At 47.9% G+C, this 18749-nt stretch overlaps 1 protein-coding gene across 1 annotated transcript in view; it reads left to right on the top strand.

The window, feature by feature from the left end:
* PSMD1 (proteasome 26S subunit, non-ATPase 1) overlaps positions 1 to 4316 on the top strand; it is a 75102-nt gene extending 70786 nt beyond the window's left edge. Inside the window, exons 22-23 of the mRNA XM_081815296.1 lie at positions 1871 to 2026; positions 4103 to 4316. Of these exons, the coding sequence (XP_081671422.1) occupies positions 1871 to 2017 (147 nt within the window). The 3' untranslated portion in view covers positions 2018 to 2026; positions 4103 to 4316. The remainder of the gene's footprint in view (positions 1 to 1870; positions 2027 to 4102) is intronic.
* The last annotated feature ends 14433 nt before the right edge of the window (positions 4317 to 18749 follow it).

Genomic DNA, 18749 nt, shown 5'->3' with positions numbered 1-18749 from the left:
CCCTGCTTGTGTTCCCTCTCTCACTGTGTCTCTCTCTGTCAGGTAAATAAATAAAATCTTTTAAAAAAATAATAAAAAACCTAAACCATGTTGCTATAAGGCTCTTCCCTTATGTTGTATATATTGCAGGATTTGAGTTGGATTATTTCATTCCAGTTGAGCATGAAATAGTACAGTTATAACCTGGAGCCATCTGTTTCCAAAATACAGGAAGTCCTTATTGTGAACATAAGTATTTTTTTATTTGGTAGACGATTCATCTTTATTTGGTCCTTTAGAAGGCTCAGGTAAACTTTTAGACCTTGGAGGATTAGGACAGTGGCCTTGTACTATGATTGTTCTTGGGTGCATATTGGTAGTAAAGGCAGGGTCCATTCATAAAATGGCTTTCTTCAAGGAAAGCAGACTTTTTAAGGGAAAGAGTTAGAAAATAATGTGTATGAATATGTATGTTGAGAGAAGGGAAATAGTGCAGAAATTCATGAAGGCACACCAGTTTTATAGCATGGCAGGGCAAAGTTCCAATGAATAAAAATCAGATTAGGTTGAACTGCAGAGCTATTTTGTATATATGTGAATCATCTGACTAATGTGCTTGTGCTGCTTTTCCTTCCCAGTAATTTGCTTTGGTAGAAATAATGTTTTTCCAGATGTGTCTTGCCACTTGACTGATTTAATTACAGAGAGTAGCTTTCCATTTCCTTCGACACAGGCAAGCAAATAGAGTAAGATTAGCACACAGAGATGGGTGAATAGTTTGGTGTGTGAATTTACTTCTGCTGATATGTTTGGGAGAGGGCTAATAAAATGCTTCTACACTCTAGTTCTTTTTTGTTTCCCATCTACTACGTCCTCGTCTTGTATTGCAAGGATTTGTAGATTAAAGTGAAAAACATTCAGTGTATCTGTGATATATGTTGTTCACTCTGTCATTCTGAAATCGCTGGAAAGAAATTGGCTTTTCATTTGTAGATTGTCTTTTGTATCCAAAATGATAGTTTTCTCACAAGTACTAAAGTATCTATTAGAGTAGTGTGCTTCTCAAACTTTAGTGTGCATACATATCACCTGTGGGTCTTGTTAAAATGCAGATTCTGTAGATCTAGGTCGGGCTATGTTTTCTGCATTTCTTTTTTTTTTTTTTTTAAAGATTTTATTTATTTATTTGAGAGAGAGAGAATGAGAGACAGAGAGCGTGAGAGGGAGAATCAGACTCCCTGCTGAGCAGGGAGCCCGATGCGGGACTCGATCCCGGGACTCCAGGATCATGACCTGAGCCGAAAGCAGTCGCTTAACCGACTGAGCCACCCAGGCGCCCTGTTTTCTGCATTTCTAACAAACTCCCAGGTGATAATGCTGCAACTGGTCCAGGAGCACGTGTTGAGTAGCAAGGCATTAGAATGCCGTGTTTGGACAGTAAACTTTCTCTCTACAGTCGTACCGCGGCAGTGCTGGAAATACTGCTCTTCAGTTGGGACACATCGTCTAAAAAGAAGAGTACCACATGTTCTGCCACTGGGCTAAGTTTGTAAATACTCCGTATAGATCACATTTTTCTGTATCCTTTGTAATGTACGTTGATTGTTGCTTTCCTCGTTTAGTTCTCAGACTAACTGAAGGAATGGAAGAGGAAGATCTTATTAGCCGCTTCTTGCAGCTGAACAGTTTGTCAGGGTGTAGCTTCACACAGGCGTAAGTGCATGGGTTTCCTGGCGCTTGTCTGGTGAAGTGTAGTTCTCTTCCAGTTCTTTACTTCCAGATCATTGTAGTAGCCTTAAGGTACCATTTAACAAACACGCCCTCTAGACCCTGGAGCAGTCTGAAAATATGAGTGGAATTTGTGCTTCTTCATTCCTTGCTCTGTTTACAGCTCTCCATTGGAGGCATCATCATCCTGAAGGATACCAGTGAAGACATTGAAGAACTGGTAGAACCTGTGGCAGCCCATGGCCCAAAAATCGAGGAAGAAGAACAAGAGCCAGAACCTCCAGAACCATTTGAATATATCGATGATTAAGGACCAGAGGTATGTGTAGAATAAAATTGTGTATCAAGGGAAATCTGTTTGTCAATACATCTTAAATGTTTCCGGCAGAGACATCGTGTCACTTTTTCCATTCCTTTTGTGCTTTAATTCCTGTTTACCTACATGGTATTAAAATTTCCCCTCTTTTTGACTTGTTCAGCATACATAACCTCCAATTCCTTTTTCTTTCTCCTTTGACTCTCTCTCTACACTCTAGTGTTTGACCAGTGCTGTTCAGAATGGCTAAAAACTATTCTCATAGGTCCATGAGGCGGTAGGGAGCTTGCTCCAAAATGTCAATCTGTTCAATGCTTCTTTCATTGAAAAAGCTTTGCTTACCCCCTCACCCCAAAAAAGAGTCAACTGAACTGACCATTTGCTCATGATAGAGTTGATTTACACCTTGATGTGAGTCCCTTATTACAGATCAGTTACAGTTTACGGCCGGCACTGGTTCATGGATCACTGATTCATCTCTCTCTCTCTCGCTCTCTCTCTCTCTCTCTCCCTTTCCTTTGGTGATACTTTTGGCACTAAAAGCCTTAATATTCATTTACTCACTGAAGTTATCAAACATCTAATGTGTGTAAGACACAGTGCTTAAAGGTACTTCGGTGTCAGCTTAGACTATATAACACAAAGCTTTGTCCAGTTGAAAAAGATTATGATGCCAGTATTCTAACAGTGTTGAAGTAGGTCTTTAGATGCAAAAAATTGGAATAATCTAATGTCATGAAATTGTCGTTCTTATTTCCCCCATTTTTTTGAATCACATATTTGAAGATGCATATAAACTATATAATGAAGGTTTTCTCATTCCACCCTAGTACAAATACATTGTCAGACAAATAAGCATTTAGTCTTTTCTTCTACTCTTTAAAGAAAATAAGAAGAGAGGGGCACCTGGGTGGCTCAGATGGTTAAGCGTCTGCCTTCGGCTCAGGTCATGATCCCAGGGTCCTGGGATCGAGTCCCACATCAGGCTCCCTGATCCTTGGGAGCCTGCTTCTCCCTCTGCCTCTCTCTCTCTCTCTCTCTCTCTCTGTCTCTCATGAATAAATAAATAAATAAAAAGAAAAAAGAAAAAGAAAATAAGAAGAGTATCATTTATTACATAATGACAAAAGAAAAATACATTTAAATGCCAGGCTGTAAATCTAGCACCATGAGTGTTATACACTGACTAGCAATTAATGAAAGCTTTTACAGAAATCTCAGATAAATATTAAGGCAGAAGCCCTACCATTAGTAGGAAAATATATTCAAGCTCCCAAAAGTGTTTGGACCTTTGATTGAGAGAGGGAGATTTATACTAACTTCCTGTCTATGTAAAATTGCTTTGAAAATTATCTTTGGGCCTTTGATGGTTTCCTAAGCTTTACCCAACCAGCACATGGCGGTATTGATACCATAAGCACTCAGTCTCTCTGTGGAACGAACAGACTCACATTAGCCCCCTCAAGCCTTTCGCCACACTTACCTTACTAAAAAACCTCCTGATTAATAAGTTTTTCAAGGCAATTAACTACAAGATGGCTTAGAAGTTTTTAGTTAGAAATTGGATTTTTTTTTTCAAGATTTTATTTATTTATTTGACAGAGAGAGACACAGCGAGAGCAGGGACACAAGCAGGGGGAGTGGGAGAGGGAGAAGCAGGCTTCCCGCGGAGCAGGGAGCCCGATGTGGGGCTCGATCTCAGGACCCTGGGACCATGACCCGAGCCAAAGGTAGATGCCAAACGACCGAGCCACCCAGGCACCCCAGAAATTGGATTTTTTTTTTAAGCAAACTCTAAACCCAATGGGGACTCAAACTCCTGGGATCCAGTCACATGCTCTGCCAACTGAACCAGCCAAGCACCCCAGAAATTGGATTCTTACTCTTTTCCAAAGGATAAAATATTCAGTCTAGAGGGAGTGTAAGAACTGTAGTCTGTCCTATCGAACACTGGCATATTAGGACTGCATAGGCAGGGTTAGGGGCTAGTTTTAGACTTCGACAGCTAGTGGTGAAAAAAAATTTTTTTTCTTTTAAACAAGGAGTGACCCTAGCTTTTCCCCCTGCCGCCTTCCTTAGGCTCTCATTGCTCGTCTGAAGAAGATTGTCCAGGCCCGTATTGGAGATGCCTGTGAAGAAATCCATGCTGAGACCTGCTACTCACTGCATGTACCATTGCCTCCACGCTGACCCGAAGAACCTTGTCTCCAAGTCTTTGGTGAAGAGAAGATATATGACTATTTAGTGTGCTCTTTCACAGAACTTGGTTTTCAAATAAATATATTAAAATCTCCAGATGGATGAGGACTTTTTAATTTGTTTTTCAGCCTCAATTTTAAATAAATGGACCTAATACCCCCACACACCATGAATTGCCTAAACCCGGAGAGCTAAATCCTTGATTGCCAGGATGAGTATGCATGATTTTCATATTGATGAAAAAGTTAAACTAGTTTATAGATTATTTGAAAAATAATGGGAAAAAAATAAGAAAAAAAATCAACCTTGTTCTTCACTCCAAAAATTCTCTGCAGTTTTTTTAAATCGGGTTGAGGGTATGAGGTACCGTGATTTACTGAAGAAGTCCCTTTAGTGGTCCAAGGGAAATGTTTGTTTAGGCAGCTCAGAAGCATTATTTAAAAGTAAGCTTTGCCTATTGTTTCCTGCTTTTGACCCTGTTGAGGACAACAGGTACAAAATCATTTAGCCACAGGATTTAATAATGAACTCTTTTTTTCCTTTTTCTACCCTTTTTTGCCATGTGCTTCTTAATTTGAGGTATAATTTAAATATAATGCAGAAATTTGAAGTGTATACAGTTTGATGAGTTTTGACAAGTACAATTTTGATTTCTGTATTATCAGGCCTTAGATGTTGGGCTCTTGAAATAAGCAGACAGGGTCATTATTCTGACAACCACCCCTTCTCATGTTCTTGGCATATGAAAGGGGACATCTGATACACTAGGACATAGCAATAAGAGCTAGATTTGGAGGGTTTGGTGGGGTGTTTTGTGTTTTGGTCTTCAATCATGTAAAATAAAAGTAGGTTATTTCCAGCATTTATATATGAATGGTTCTTTATTCCAGCCTTGATCCTTATACTTTTTAATTTAGGGTATAGCCTTCTGGGTCTGTGGGGGGAAAACTATCACTAGAGGAAACCAGTGCCCAGATAGATAAGCCCTACTACAATCATCCACCACAGCTTGGTTGCTAGGTCCAGGTCTAAAGGTTACTAATCCCAAAGGATGGCTCCATTCATTGGTTAATTTCATTGTGTCCTCTCCTTTGGAAATTCCTGTTTCCTCAATATCAGATGATTCTATAAAAGAGATTATCTCATTTCCTAACCCCTCATTAGCTATGTCCTTCCTGTTCAAGCTCTTAACATTGCTTGCATTTCAGACAGAGTTATCTCTAACATTTCCCTTAATATATGAAATGTTTATAAAACAGAAGTCTCTCAATGATGTCACTCTCCAAAATTGAGTAGTCTGGGAGAGGTGGTACATTCACTGACTGGCCTCTGGCCAAAGTCATTAAATTCCTTCCAAACTAATAGATTGAACTTCAGGGAGCAGTCAACACTGGTTCCTGGTAAGCAGTGCAATTTAGGATTTGTAACTTGTTCTTAAATATTGAGGTTATAGCTCTAAAAAAAATGGAAATTTGTAAAGTAAAATGGCCACTTGGATCAGGTTATGATGAGACTGTATCAGTTTTCCTACTGGCTTTTGTTACCCTAGAAGATTTCCTAGATATGCATAGCACTGAGAGATAACCAAGGAGCAAAGCAATCTAAGGTGAAACTGAACAGGGCGAAATAAAGTCATGTGTGAAGACAGGATAGGAGCTGGGATTGGCACACGTTCACCACAAGAACAGAAGGGAAAGTGGCAGCAGTTACTCCCAGGTGATGTCGTTGTGACACACTTTCAGACTTGAAGGCAGGTGGGATGCACAGCCAGGAAACCAAATGGAAGGAAATTGATTTCTGAGACTGGGCTTAATACTAGAATCCAGTCTTTCTCCTACCCCTCTGCAGTTAAATGACTGCTGTGTCTGGCTTCCTCTCTTTGGCATCAGTAGCAAGTCTTTTCCTCCTGTCTCTGACCGATCTCTTCATTTAACATAAATTGAAAAAAATAGTTAATTTGAGCATTTCTTTGTGCAGGGATTCTTGGGCTCTTTGGCAGGTCCCACTCCCTCTGACTGCTTTTGAGCTCCAGCCTTCCTCAGAATTGGGTCTTTGGTCTTCTCAGTTGGCCCACTCTCTAAGCAACCCTATCTATCGCATACCTTCATGCACTGTCTTTGTGCAGATGATGGACCCCCCCCACCCCCCCCCGCCGCCCATCCACATCCCTCCCACCCCTTTCATCTGAGCTCCTGGCATGCACATCCAGCCATTCACTGGGCATCCCCATTCGGGAGCCTCACAGGCTCTTGAAACAGTATATCCAAAGCTCATCCAGCCTCCTCTACTTGGAGCTAATGACAACCCCTCCATCTGGTAGTTCACACCAGAAACTCATGCTTCACCCTTGACTCAATGTTTAGCCTCAAGTATCTGTCCAGTTCATCCACCCTCCTTCCCCACTGGTCACTACCCCTGGTTCAAGCACTTTATCAGCCTTTATCTAGACCTAGTTCACTCTAATCTATTCTCCAAATTGATCTTTCTACAATGCAAATCATATTCATCTCCTGCTTAAAATTTCTCAGTAGTTCTGTTGAAGAATGCCCAAATTCTTTAGTCAGTGTACAAAGCTATATAAGGCTTTAGCTGCGGCTCACCTCTCCAGCCTCTCATCTCTTGTCTCCTCCCACCTCGTGCTCAGAACCACTTCCTTTTTCTCCAAAGATCCAGGCTTTCTGTCACCTCGACTTTGCACATATCAGCCCCTCTTCCTGAAATACCCTTCTCTCTTCACCCCCACCTCTCCCTCTAGATCCGGTGAATCTACTCGTTATTTCTTTAGGTCTTGATTTATAGAGACTTGCTTCAAGAAACCCACCCCAATTTCCCTCACCAGAGCGGGACTAGGTTCTTCCTTCTGTTTCCCCAGTGCCCAGTGTTGCCCCCAGTTGTCCTTATCACACCATCATTCATTGCCTGGTTGACTTGTTTATTTCCCCCCTCGTTTGCCTTGCTTACCTTTATAATATACCTTAGCACATAGAGCATGATCATATTTTCATCGACTGCCTGTATTGAGAACGGTAAGCGCCACAACTGAGCACAAACAGAACAACTGGGACGGTCTGTGAGCACCTAAGAGGTGATTAATTCATTGGAGTGGGTGATTAATTCATCTGTCTTGGAGCTGCCTTCTCCAGGGATCTATAAATGTCTCTTCTCATTCTTCTCCTGCAGTGATTAAACGTTCCTGCTAGGGACGGTTTTTCAATTGTTTTATTCTTGGAAAACCCGAGCTTTTCTTTGTGTGTGTAGGGAAGATGGTGTCTCTGAAATCTATCATTGCCATGAGATGAGAAGAAATGAGCCTGGGCAAAGAAGCTTTTGTGGCTTTGTCCCAAACCACTCCCCAACCTCCTTACTTTCATCATAAATGAGACAACACTTCTACTTTCCACAGAAAATCCCTTAGAAGGTGCTTAGCTTGATTGTTTCTAAAGTTTGAACTCTTTTTCTACCCTCTCCTTTGTTACGATTAAAAGACGTAAGGGCCCTTCCAAGCCAGACTGCATAATGGGAAGATCGTGGACTCAGGCCTCAGACTGGTTCATATCCTGATCTTGTCCCTTAGTGGTTTCCTTATTTGTACGGAAGAAATAATGTTCACCTCAAGGTTGCTCCAGGCATTAAATAATAATGGCTAATTATTACCTCCTTAGTATGCACCAGACACTGCTAAGAATCACAAGTATTGATCTGCTCATTCCTCACAACCACCCTAGGAGATAGATGCTGTTACTTTGAGATCTTCTATGTTAAAGAGCCTAGCACTTACGGAGGCCTTAACTAAATTTTAGTTGAATCAGAACAGTATGGCCTAACCCTTCATTTTACCCATGAGGACGCTCATAACAGTGACGAGACCCGTTCAACACCAAGAGCCATGTATAGTCGTGTCCAGTTCACCTTTTCCGTTAAGCTGGTCTCTGGCCTATTCATTTTCTGGCTTCATTTGATCCAAAGGGGCAACCGACAAATGGCAAATAGCCATTTCTTTGCCTATCCTATATCCAGACTCTGCTCCCAGTTTGTGTCCTCCTCCACACTCTTAAGCCACTACGCCTTTGCAGAAAGGGATTGTCAACAAAAGCAGTCTTTTGTTTTTTAAGTTTTTATTTAAATTCCAGTTAACATACAGTGTAATATTAGTTTTACGTGTATAATACAGTGATTCAACATTTCCATATAATACCCGGTGATCATCACAAGATCATCCTTAGTCCGCACTACTTATTCCCTACCCACCCCCCCAGCTTTCCCCACCCAACTCCCCTCTGGTAACCAACAGATTGTTCTCTATAATTAAGAATCTGTTTATTGGTTTGCCTCTCTCTCTCTTTTTTCTCCCTTTGTTCATTTGTTTTATTTCTTAAATTCTACATATGAGTGAGATCATATGATAATTGTCTTTTTCTGACTTATTTCACTTAGCCTAATACCCTCCAGCTCCATCCATGTTGTTGCAAATGGCAGGATTTCATTCTTTTTATGGCTAATATTCCATTGTATATATACACCACATCTTCTTTGTCCATTCATCAATTGATGGACACTTGGGCTATTTCCATAATTTGGCTATTGTAGATAATGCTGCTATAAACATCGGGGGCATGTATCCCTTTGAATTAGTATTTTTGTTTCTTTGGTCAAATACCCAGTAGTGCAATTGCTGGGTCATATGGTAGCTCTATTTTCAACTTTTTGAGGACCCTCCATACTGTTTTCCAGGGTGGCTGCCCCAGCTTGCATTCCCACCAACAGTGTAGGAGGGTTCCCCTTTCTCTGCATCCTCGCCAACATAATGTTTCCCGTGTTGTTAATTTTAGCCATTCTGGTAAGTGGAAGGTGCTATCTCATTGTAGTTTTGATTTGTTTTTCCCTGATGATGGATGATGTTGAGCATCTCTTCATGTGTCTGTTGGCCATCTGGATGTCTTCCAAAAGTAGTATTTTCTAATACCCAGAGCCTCTACGACACAGCCCACTCTTGATGGGCACTTCCCATCTGTTTGCTGGAATCTGGGCAGCTCCTTTGGTGCATGCACTCAATGTGTTCCAAATCAGTGGGTTATTTATTGACAATAAAATTGCATCCGAGAGATAATTACCTTCAAACATCTTGGGCATTACACAGAGCTGGGACAGAGATAAAGAGTTTCCAATCAAGTCATATTCCCATGACCTGGTGTGAGCAGCCTCTGACTCTTGTGCCATGATCTCTTGGAAGCCCTGGTTCATGTTCTAAAGATTTAAGAGGTTTACAAGCATCAAAGGCTTTCTGCTTATGATGGGTATAAATTAGCCTGTCCAGAATAAGGGCCGGTGATGGGTCCCTAAGCAAATTCCTTCCTTTGTTCTTAGATTAGAAGCCTGTGGGGTTGGAGGAGGGGTTATTCACTTACACCTCACTGCCAGCCCCAGTAATCAGTCTCTCCTCCAAGCAGCTCTCAGGCATGTCCCCCACAATAGGTTAGCAAGGTGATTCGTTGTTCTCCAGTGGTTTCTGTGTTTGTAGGATGTTTGTTTCCCAACCAGTCTATATATAAGCTCCTTAACGGCAAGCATCAAAGTATCTCCCAAAGTCCCTGTCACAGTGTTTGCTAAATAAAGCCTATTGGTTTCCGATTGAATACTTCATTAATTATAATTGCTTTAGCTTGGGGAGTCTGATGATTCTAATTTTTCTCCATGGCCCTTACACATGATTAGCATGTAAACCTCATGAGGACAAGGGACTTGTTTCTGACGATTCCTGTATGCTTGGTGCCTAGAGCAGTTCCTGGTTCACTGCAGGCACTCCCTAAGTATTAGATGGATGGGTGGATAGACAGATGGACAGAGGGTGGCAAACCTGTATTTTGCTTCTGTGTGCTAGGCACTATATTTAGCACTTTATTCACATTGCCATTTTTTAATCCTCACAATTCTATTGTGAGGTAAATATATTACTAGCCCCAGGAAATGGGGCTTAAAGGGGATCAGGGTACATCATAAGTTAAGAGACTAGAACTCAAACACAGATCTGTGTGACTACGAATTCTGTGTCTTTTGTTGTTGCTTTGGCTTTTTTTTTTTCCGTTATCTTTTTTTTTTTTTTAATTTTATTATGTTATGTTAGTCGCCATACAATACATCACTGGTTTTTGATGTGGTGATCCACGATCCATTGTTTTCGTATAACACCCAGTGCTCCATGCAGTACGTGCCCTCCTTAATACCCGTCACCGGGCTAACCAATCCCCCCTGCCCCCTCCCCTCTAAAACCCTGTTTGTTTCTCAGAGTCCGTAGTCTCTCCTGGTTCATCTCTCCCTCCAATTCCCGCCCCTTCCTTCTCCTAATGTCCTCCATGTTATTCCTTATGTTCCACAAATAAGTGGCTTTTGCTTATATTTTAGTGACTATGGCAGTGACTCAGCAGCTCTGGAGTCCAACTCAGAATCCAGCAAGTTTAGCTCGGACTCAGATGATTGTGATACCAATGGACCTGGGGCCACACTGAGAAACACTGTCCTATACCAAGCTGCCTCCAAAAGACCAGCGTCCCATTGCTCTTTCAATGGGGTGTGACTACGGGGATAGTGAGGACCCCTCCCAACAGCATAGCCATCAGCAAAAGCCCTCCTGAGGAAACGGGTATCTCCAGGGGTAATGCAGGACCTCGTTACTGAGAGAGGGTGAACATACCTAGAGACAGAACATTCTCCCCAAAGGAAAGGTCCTCAGAAACCAAACCAAGGGCCCAAGTGACAGAAAGTAGGAGTACTGTCCTGCAGTGGTCCCTGGGATGGGTCTCTCTTTGTAGTACAAGTGCTATATGGCCCCAGGCCCCCTGGCTTCCCTGTCTCCAGCCTCTTCCATACACACCATCGCCATTGCTATGCACCATCAGAAAGGACTTGGGATTTGTCAAACTCTGGCAGCAGCCCATTTCATGAGATGCTTCTTGCTCTCTTTCCTAGGGCCTTTTGAGATGGGCATCTTGAGGAGCTGAGAGGCCACGATGTACCACTTACCTCGGGCAGTACCCCACTGCGGCCCCCAGCCTGAGACTGCGGCTTGTGGTGACGTCGCATGACCTAACAGTGCCTGTGAGTAGATGCCGACCAGGCGGTCCTGGCCCTGGATTCTCCAGGCCACAGGTCGGCCCCACAGTGGCCTGAACGCAGGTACCCCAGCCTCTCCTCTCCCGAGTGCTCTCAGTGCACTAACACCTCAGCCAGCGGCCAGGGCAAAGCAAGAGGAGCTCCAGGGTCAGGGAAAGACAGCACCAGGTTTCACATCACATGCTGGAGCCGGCCTAGCCAGGGCCCGGGACAAAATCATTCCATTTTTCTTAAAAAAATTTGATCAATGTGCGGTTGAAATAGTCTTTATGGGAAAAATTAATAAATTGTTAGACTTCCTTCCATTTATTTTGTGGCTTAGAAATGTTTTTATTTTTAACGGGGGCAAGGAAGGGGGTGAGTGGAAGCACCGTGATCTTCTTAGTGCTTGGAGTCTGTAAAGGTCTAATCCAGGCCCAAATGGGGACATGTAGTCTGTGCTTGGTCCCTTCATATTCTCAAGCCTCTGCTTCAAAACAGTCATGCTCTGGTGGTGGAGCTGATACGAATAAGGAATATGGAAAAGCACTACACTGGAGAGGAAACCAGGGTGCCCAAACCAAACTGTGGAAATTCAATCTGTAAATTTAGCTCCTACTTTGATACCACATTAGAGAAAAGCGGAGAAGCTCATCCCCTCATTTATTGCCCATCCTCTAGAGAACTTCTATAAGCTTTGCAGCCCAGCCCCCATTTGCATTCCTTCTAGTAACTGATGACTGTATCTTCATTTCTCCTTGAGGCTAGGGCTCAGCCCAGACACAGAGTTAGCACCCTCCATCCACAGGCCACGGTGATTGAGTCAGGGAAGAAGCCATGACTCACGTCAGGCCGATCCCAGCCAGTAAGACCCAATTCTGTTCCGGAATTGGGAACCACTCTCTCTTCCATTCTCTCTTCCACTTCTGATGTGGCCTGAATATGGTGCCCCCCCAGAGGAAGCCGAGCTGAGAGGCGGCTCCAGGCGGCATTGGGTGATTCCTGAATCCAGCTGAGCCTCTCCTTCCAGACTTTGAAGATCCATGGGCAACAAGGTCTCTTCTTGTGCGTAAGCAAAAAGCAAGCCACCTGGAGCTGAATTTGGGGCATTTGATACCAAAAGAGTACTTCAAGAGGGGCTACGTTCTTGCCACACCAGGTTTTAGCTCCTGGGGCTGGACTTGGTCGATTCACATTCCTATGCCGTCCCCTCCCATGGCCTAGAGCGCTGGGTTTCAGAGTAGGAGCCCACCTACCCCGGGGAGGAAGCCTTTCACATTGGTGGGGGCACTTTTGGTTTCCACAATGAGTAGGGAACCCAAGAGGCATTCCCGGTGGGAGCCTGCCGCACCGGATGTCCTGCAGTGTGTGGGGGGGATAAGACTGGTCTTGGTCCAGTTCAGAACTTTACCAAGAGCTCTTCTTCATTTTGCAAACTCACGTCAAAGATGGACACACCAGCAGGGATACCAAGTTGCACACCTGGGCCCGTCGTGTGGCAGTGGCCGCCTTCAGGCTACGTGCTTCAGACTTCCTTTAATGTCTCCTGGTGTAGCCAGGCCAAGTGCTTACATATGGAAATAGATTTACTTTTTATAAAGGGCTTTCCTTTGATTTCTTCTTTTTATTACAGTTAGGGCAAGATAATGATTATTTTAAAATCATGTGGGTAAGTAGGTTATATTATCTGGAAATTTCATTTTAGGACAGGAAGGAGGATATTACAAAACATGTGAGTCAAGAGGGAGTCTGGGAAGATGGAGACTCACCACCCAGGGCAGCTGGGCATCCTCAGCGGGGAGCCCCTCTGAGGCCTCCTGTCTGTTCCTCCCAGCAGCCTAGCCTCCGCTGGCTGCATCGTCTGCAGCCTCTGCCCTATAAGGACATGTGAGGCTGAGCAGGCAGAGAAAATGAATGGGCTCTTCTGGCTGGCGTCTGCGGCTCTCACAGCTTCCCAGAGCCAGTGAGTGGGGGCTATAGAGGGCTGGGGGCCAAGCGGCCTCCCAGGAGAGGGCTCCTCCCAGAGCTTGGGCTCCACTGTGCCCCTGGCCCTGGGAGCCCCTGATTAGAGGATCCACAGCCAGCCAGACTTCTAAGTGCAAGTAAAGAACACTGGCTGTCTACAACCCCTGTTACTTACCTCCAGATGGGTACACACACATTTCCATGACACAGATCGTTCTAGAAAATGTGAGTCAGGACAGACCAGAGTCCTGAGGGCTCTTGGGGCCAAGATGGTGGGGTAGGGTGGGGGGTTGGGGCAAGGAGGGAAAACTGACTCTGTCTTGGCTCCTCCCCAGACCTGTGTTCTGGGTCTGGCAAGAGGCCTGCTTAGGAAGTTGTGTAGACACAGCTGGCCTGGCCTGAGACCTGGCCTTCCAAAGACCTGGACCGCTTAGACTCGAGGGCCTTTGGGATCCACGCCAAGGCCCACTTCAGGGCTGGGCTGCCATAGTGCACCAGCACCCAGGAGTACCCCTGGCTTCAGTGGTGGGCCAGCCAGCACCCCCACCTTGCCAGAGGGAGGGCCACTCCCCAGACCCCAGCACTCCATCGGCACTTCTGGGCTAGCTCCAGGGAGAAGGCTGAGAAGGAGCTGCCCCTGCACCTCCTTCCCCAGCTGTTCTTGGAAGCAAAAATACTTATTTCCCGGCCTTTTGGTTGTTCCTCCAGGGAGAGATCTTCACAGGCAGGCTGAAGGGGGAAATGGAGGTACAGGACAGGATGGCGATTATCGCAGGTCATCCTGCGCCTCCTTGCCCAGCCCTACTGCGTGTGGAAGCCCAGGTCTCGATCACGTCAAGGAAGAGCCTCAGTTCCAGCAGTCAGCTGGGCCACCCTCCCCCTCTGCCGGCTGTGTGGGAAGCTGGTCTGTGTGACTGGGCGGGCAGGGCACACTCTGCGGCTCCCTGGCCCCCGGAGAGCCTGGGATGAGGACAGGGGCCTGGAATCTGGGTCTCCCCCAGCGTCATGCATAGAGGAGGTCAAAGAACAGCATGGGGCCATGTGGACTGGGGTGGGGGGGCAGCAGAGACCGAGCTAAGAGACCCCAGAGCTCCCCCACCTCCAGGGCAGCCAGGTCCTTGAGCAGTGCCAGCCTCCTGATGCTCCCAGCTGCCAGGACACCCCCTCGCCGGACGCCACCCCTTGGGCCCACCCCTGGACGTTGGACTCCTGTGCCCGTCCTCCCACAGCAGAGCGCCCGGCGTGGGAGGTGCTGCTCGGCAGGCGTGGCACCCAGGGGCATGTCAACGGCTCGCCCGCCTCCGGCTCCAGCCCCGGGCGCTCTGGGTTTTTCGGCCGGCGCCCAACTCCGAAGACAGCTCAGCTTCCCTTCAAGTGCCCCACGCTTGAATCCCCCACAGAGAAATGTGCAGATGGCACGAGGGGGTCTGAGGCACTCTATTAGGTTTGACCGCAGATCTCGGAACAATCAAGGCGACAGTTGCTTCAACAGGAGAGATGCTTGTTTCCTCTGCTCATCGCATCTGTAGGTAGTTAGCGCATGGCTGGCCTGGGGCACCTCAGTGTCAGGGCCCTGTCGTCCTTCTCTCTCGTTGTGCTGTGTACTGGGCTGAGTCGTGTCCCCCACAAAACTCATGTCCCCCCAGAACCTCAGAATGTAATCTTACTTGGAAATAGGATCCTTGCAGAGGTAACTAAGATGAGGTCAGACTGGAGTAGGGGGAGGCCTTCAACCCAATGGTGTCCTTACAAGAAGAGAAGAGGGCACACAGAGACACAGACGCAGAGGGAAGAGCACGTGATGACGGCGGCGGAGACGGAGTGAGGGATGCATCTACAAGCTGAGCAACACCAAGGATGGCCGGCAACCACCGGAAGCTAGGAAAAAGTTTCCAGAAGGAACCAACCCTGCCAACACCTTGAGTTCAGACTTCTGGCTTCCTGAACTGTGAGAGAATACACTTCAGAGAGACAGAATATGTTTCTGTTGTTTTCAGCTGCCCAGTTTGTGATAATTTGTTATGGTGGCCCCACCAAACCAATATGGCTACAATGCATGGATTCCTTCCCCAGGGTCACCCCAAGGTCCCACGTGGATGCCTGCACGTCAAACAATCCTTCTGCATTCCAGCCATCGGGAAGGAGAAAGGAAGAAGGAAACAAAGAAGACACAGTTTTCCCTGACTGACACATCCCAGATGTTGGACGCATCATTTCTGCTCTAATCCTGTTGGCCGTAGTTGAAACACCTAGTAGCACAGCTAAAAATGCTTGCTTTTATCACTGTGGAAAAAGGGGAGAAGGATCATGGGGCACAATATTGCTCACTGCACCACAAACAACCTAACTCCATTTGCCTCCATTAGATGTTTCTGGCCCCCAAATGCCCTGCTGATGGAGCCAGCACCACCATCCTTTCCCAGAGCGGCACCCCAACCTGCTGGCTCCCTTCCTGCCCAGCTCCAAATCCCCTTCTCTCCCAGGGCACTTGAGGTCACCTGCAGCTCCCCCTAGAACAGCACAGCCCACACCCACCTCAATGCTCAGAGGCAAAGGCCCTGGGGCCAGCACCCAGATTCCTAGGAAGGCAGAACCCTGAGCGCCTCCTGTCTGCTCCTCACCCCAAGGGCGCCCTGAAGGGCTTATCCAAGTATTTCTTCCAAACGAATCCAGTGTTCAGCCTACCAGAAAATCTGGAGAAAGAAATTTCCTTCATCTCCATACAAATGGGACCATGTCATCTGTCCAGCCTGGCTGTGGTTGGGTGGGAGTCACCACTCACAGCTCGGTCACGAAACCTCCAAATTCAGAGCCTCTCCCCCTCCCTGCCACCAGCCAATAGGCCCAGGGTAAGGAAGCAGCTGGATCCAAGTGACTCATGCTTCCCCAACCCACCCGGGGGTTCAGAGGGGGTGCGTCCCTTGACAGCAGGAGGTCCCCCTCCCATGGACTTCTCTCACTCTGCCTGTGTGTTTCATGTGGTCCCGTTGACTCCAGAGCCCCTGCTCCTCAGGCCCAGAGAGGTCTGGCTCCAAGACTCTGGGCCTCTGCTGTTAGAAGCGCCTCTCGGAGCTAGGGCCTGCTGTACCCTGTAGCTGGGGGACTGGAAGGTGGCTGCCAAGTGTCACCTGCAAAGTGGACAGCACAAACTTGACGTATTAGTCTCGACTGCTGGGATGCTGAGGGGCCCAGAGAGCAGCTGTCCAGGCCTCAGGCTGTTGCAGTATTTGATAATGCTGCCCCTTCTGTTTGTACCCCATGCTCTGGGGTCAGCTTCCTGGAGCTACCTCTTCAGCTCTGCCCTGTGCCCTCGGGTGGAGCCCAAGGGATGGACAAGGTTCATATCATTTTCCTGGGCAGCTTATTGGCCCCTAGGGGCTGCAAATACTCAGGGGAAGGGGTGAGTTAACTCTCTTTACCAGAAACTTCTGAGCCCAGATGAGATGCTGCTACACTGCACAATATTCCAAATCTCTGCCTACTTTGACACCCACCCCCCACCCCCACCCGCACCCCCCACCCCCCCACCTCCCGCCAGGGATCTTGGCAGGCTCTCCTAGACCTGGTCCAGGCCTGGAGTCAGAGAACCAAGCCACTTCCCTGACTCGCAGTAAGAAGGAGGAGGGGGTCACAGAGCTGGAAGCTGGGGCATGTGTCTGTCTGTGCCCCTTCACTTCTCCTCCTTGCCGGAGAGTTCCCGCTCCTGGGCAGGCCCCAGAGGGCTGGGATTCAGCCACCACTGCCCAGGAAGCCTGTGTGAGCCCAGACTCTCTTTGCAAGTAAAGTGATCAAAGTGAACATGCTCAGCAAACAAGGAGCCTTTACCCTATACACGCAGAGGTATTTTAGAAAGCCAAGGGCAGCGTGAGCCACGCTGGGAGGACTGGAATCAGATACTCAGGGCCCCCAGACTCCAGGGAGAACCCTGCCCCTGGCGTTTAGCTCTGTGCAGGCCACCGTTTCAGGCCTAGCCACAGAGAGAACTGACTGCCAGGGGCTCCCACACAGAGCCAAAGGCAGAGCCCAGAGAGGAGCGACAAGGGCAGAGCTCAAGGTATTCCTTGCTGGAGTCCTCCTTCCAGCTTCCCGCGAGGCCGGCTCCTCCCCTGACTTACCCGAGATGCGAGCCAACAAAGGCCCTTTGGCTTAAGCTGTTGGTTTTAATATTTTACTTATTTACTTTTTTTTTTTTTAAGTTAGCTCAACACCCAACCTGGGGCTCAAACTCAGGACCCAAGAGTCGCATGCTTTACCGACTGAGCCAGCCAGGCGCCCCTTCCCTAAGCTGTTTCGAGAGGGGTTCCTGTGCCTGGGCTTGAAGGAGTCCCGGTCCGACTTTGTAGGGAGTCGAGGCAGGAGGGAGAGGGAGCGAGCTTGCGGTGACGGGGGAGCTGGGCCGGGACACTTCCAGACTTTGCCCCACTTCTTCCCGGGCCGGGGGCGGGGGGCCGGGGGCCGGGGCCCGGCGTCCGGACGGTGGCCCGGGCCGGTGATGGGAGGAAGGCGGCGGTGCCCCCCGGCGGCGCGATTTCTGGGAACCTCCGCCGCTCTGCCAGCCGCGCTGGCACAGCCGGAGTCCGGGTTCCTGGAAGTGACCGCCCGAGGGCGGGGGGGGGGGTCGGCCCGGGGCGGAGGGCGCCTGCTGCCCTGCAGGAGCCAGTTTTCCGCCAGGCCCCCGCCCAGGTCCGAGGGGTGGGGGACGGCTGCTCCGCCCCCGCTCTGCCCAGGAGCCGCGGCTGACCCCACCCTTCCCTGAGCGGGCCGCGGGAGGGAGGGGGCCCCGGGCCAGCCGCCTCGCACCCGCTCCCCACCCCCTCCGCTCCCTTCCCCCTGCCCCGCGCCGTGCGCGGGGTCGGCCTTGGGCGCTCTTCCCCAGTCCTGCGCTCCCCGCCGGCCCCCCTCGGGGCGCCCACCCTAGCCCGCGGCATGGTAGGTAGGGCCCGCGCCCGCCCCCCGCCGCTGATTCAGCAGGTCTGGGTGGGGCCTGAGAATGTGCATTTCTAACAAGTTCCCAGGTGACGCTGCTGAGGCCACCCTGGGGACCACACTGGGAAAGCCAGGGGCCAGTCCTTCCAGATTCTCCCCTCGCCGCCCATGGTTTCACTTTTGGCTTCCTATGTCTGTTAGGCTTCATCCCGGGGCCGGAAAGAAGTTCTACATCCTGCTCTTGACCTCATGGACACTCACTAATGATGAGAAGAAGGGTAAAAAGGGAGATTTAATGTTACTATGTGCACGTTCCATCATCAGGAATTATTCTTTTTATTAAGATGAATCAACTATTTATTTAGTAACCCAGTTATGGCGGTCTCATACTCCTTTCTAGTCTGCTGGAGGACTCACTGGGAGAGCAACAATCACAGGGTGCTTAGGCTAAGACAACATGAGGCCAGGACCTGCTTAGTGACTCAGGAATTCCTTCTGCAGCATTCCGTCCACAAGCCAGGGACAGCCACATCCCTAAAAGCATTCTGTG

Source organism: Leptonychotes weddellii, chromosome 3 (assembly GCF_054177405.1).
Source record: "Leptonychotes weddellii isolate Sample4059 chromosome 3, ASM5417740v2, whole genome shotgun sequence".
Classification (NCBI taxonomy): Eukaryota; Metazoa; Chordata; class Mammalia; order Carnivora; family Phocidae; genus Leptonychotes; species Leptonychotes weddellii.
This window is presented reverse-complemented; position numbering and strand designations above follow the sequence as displayed.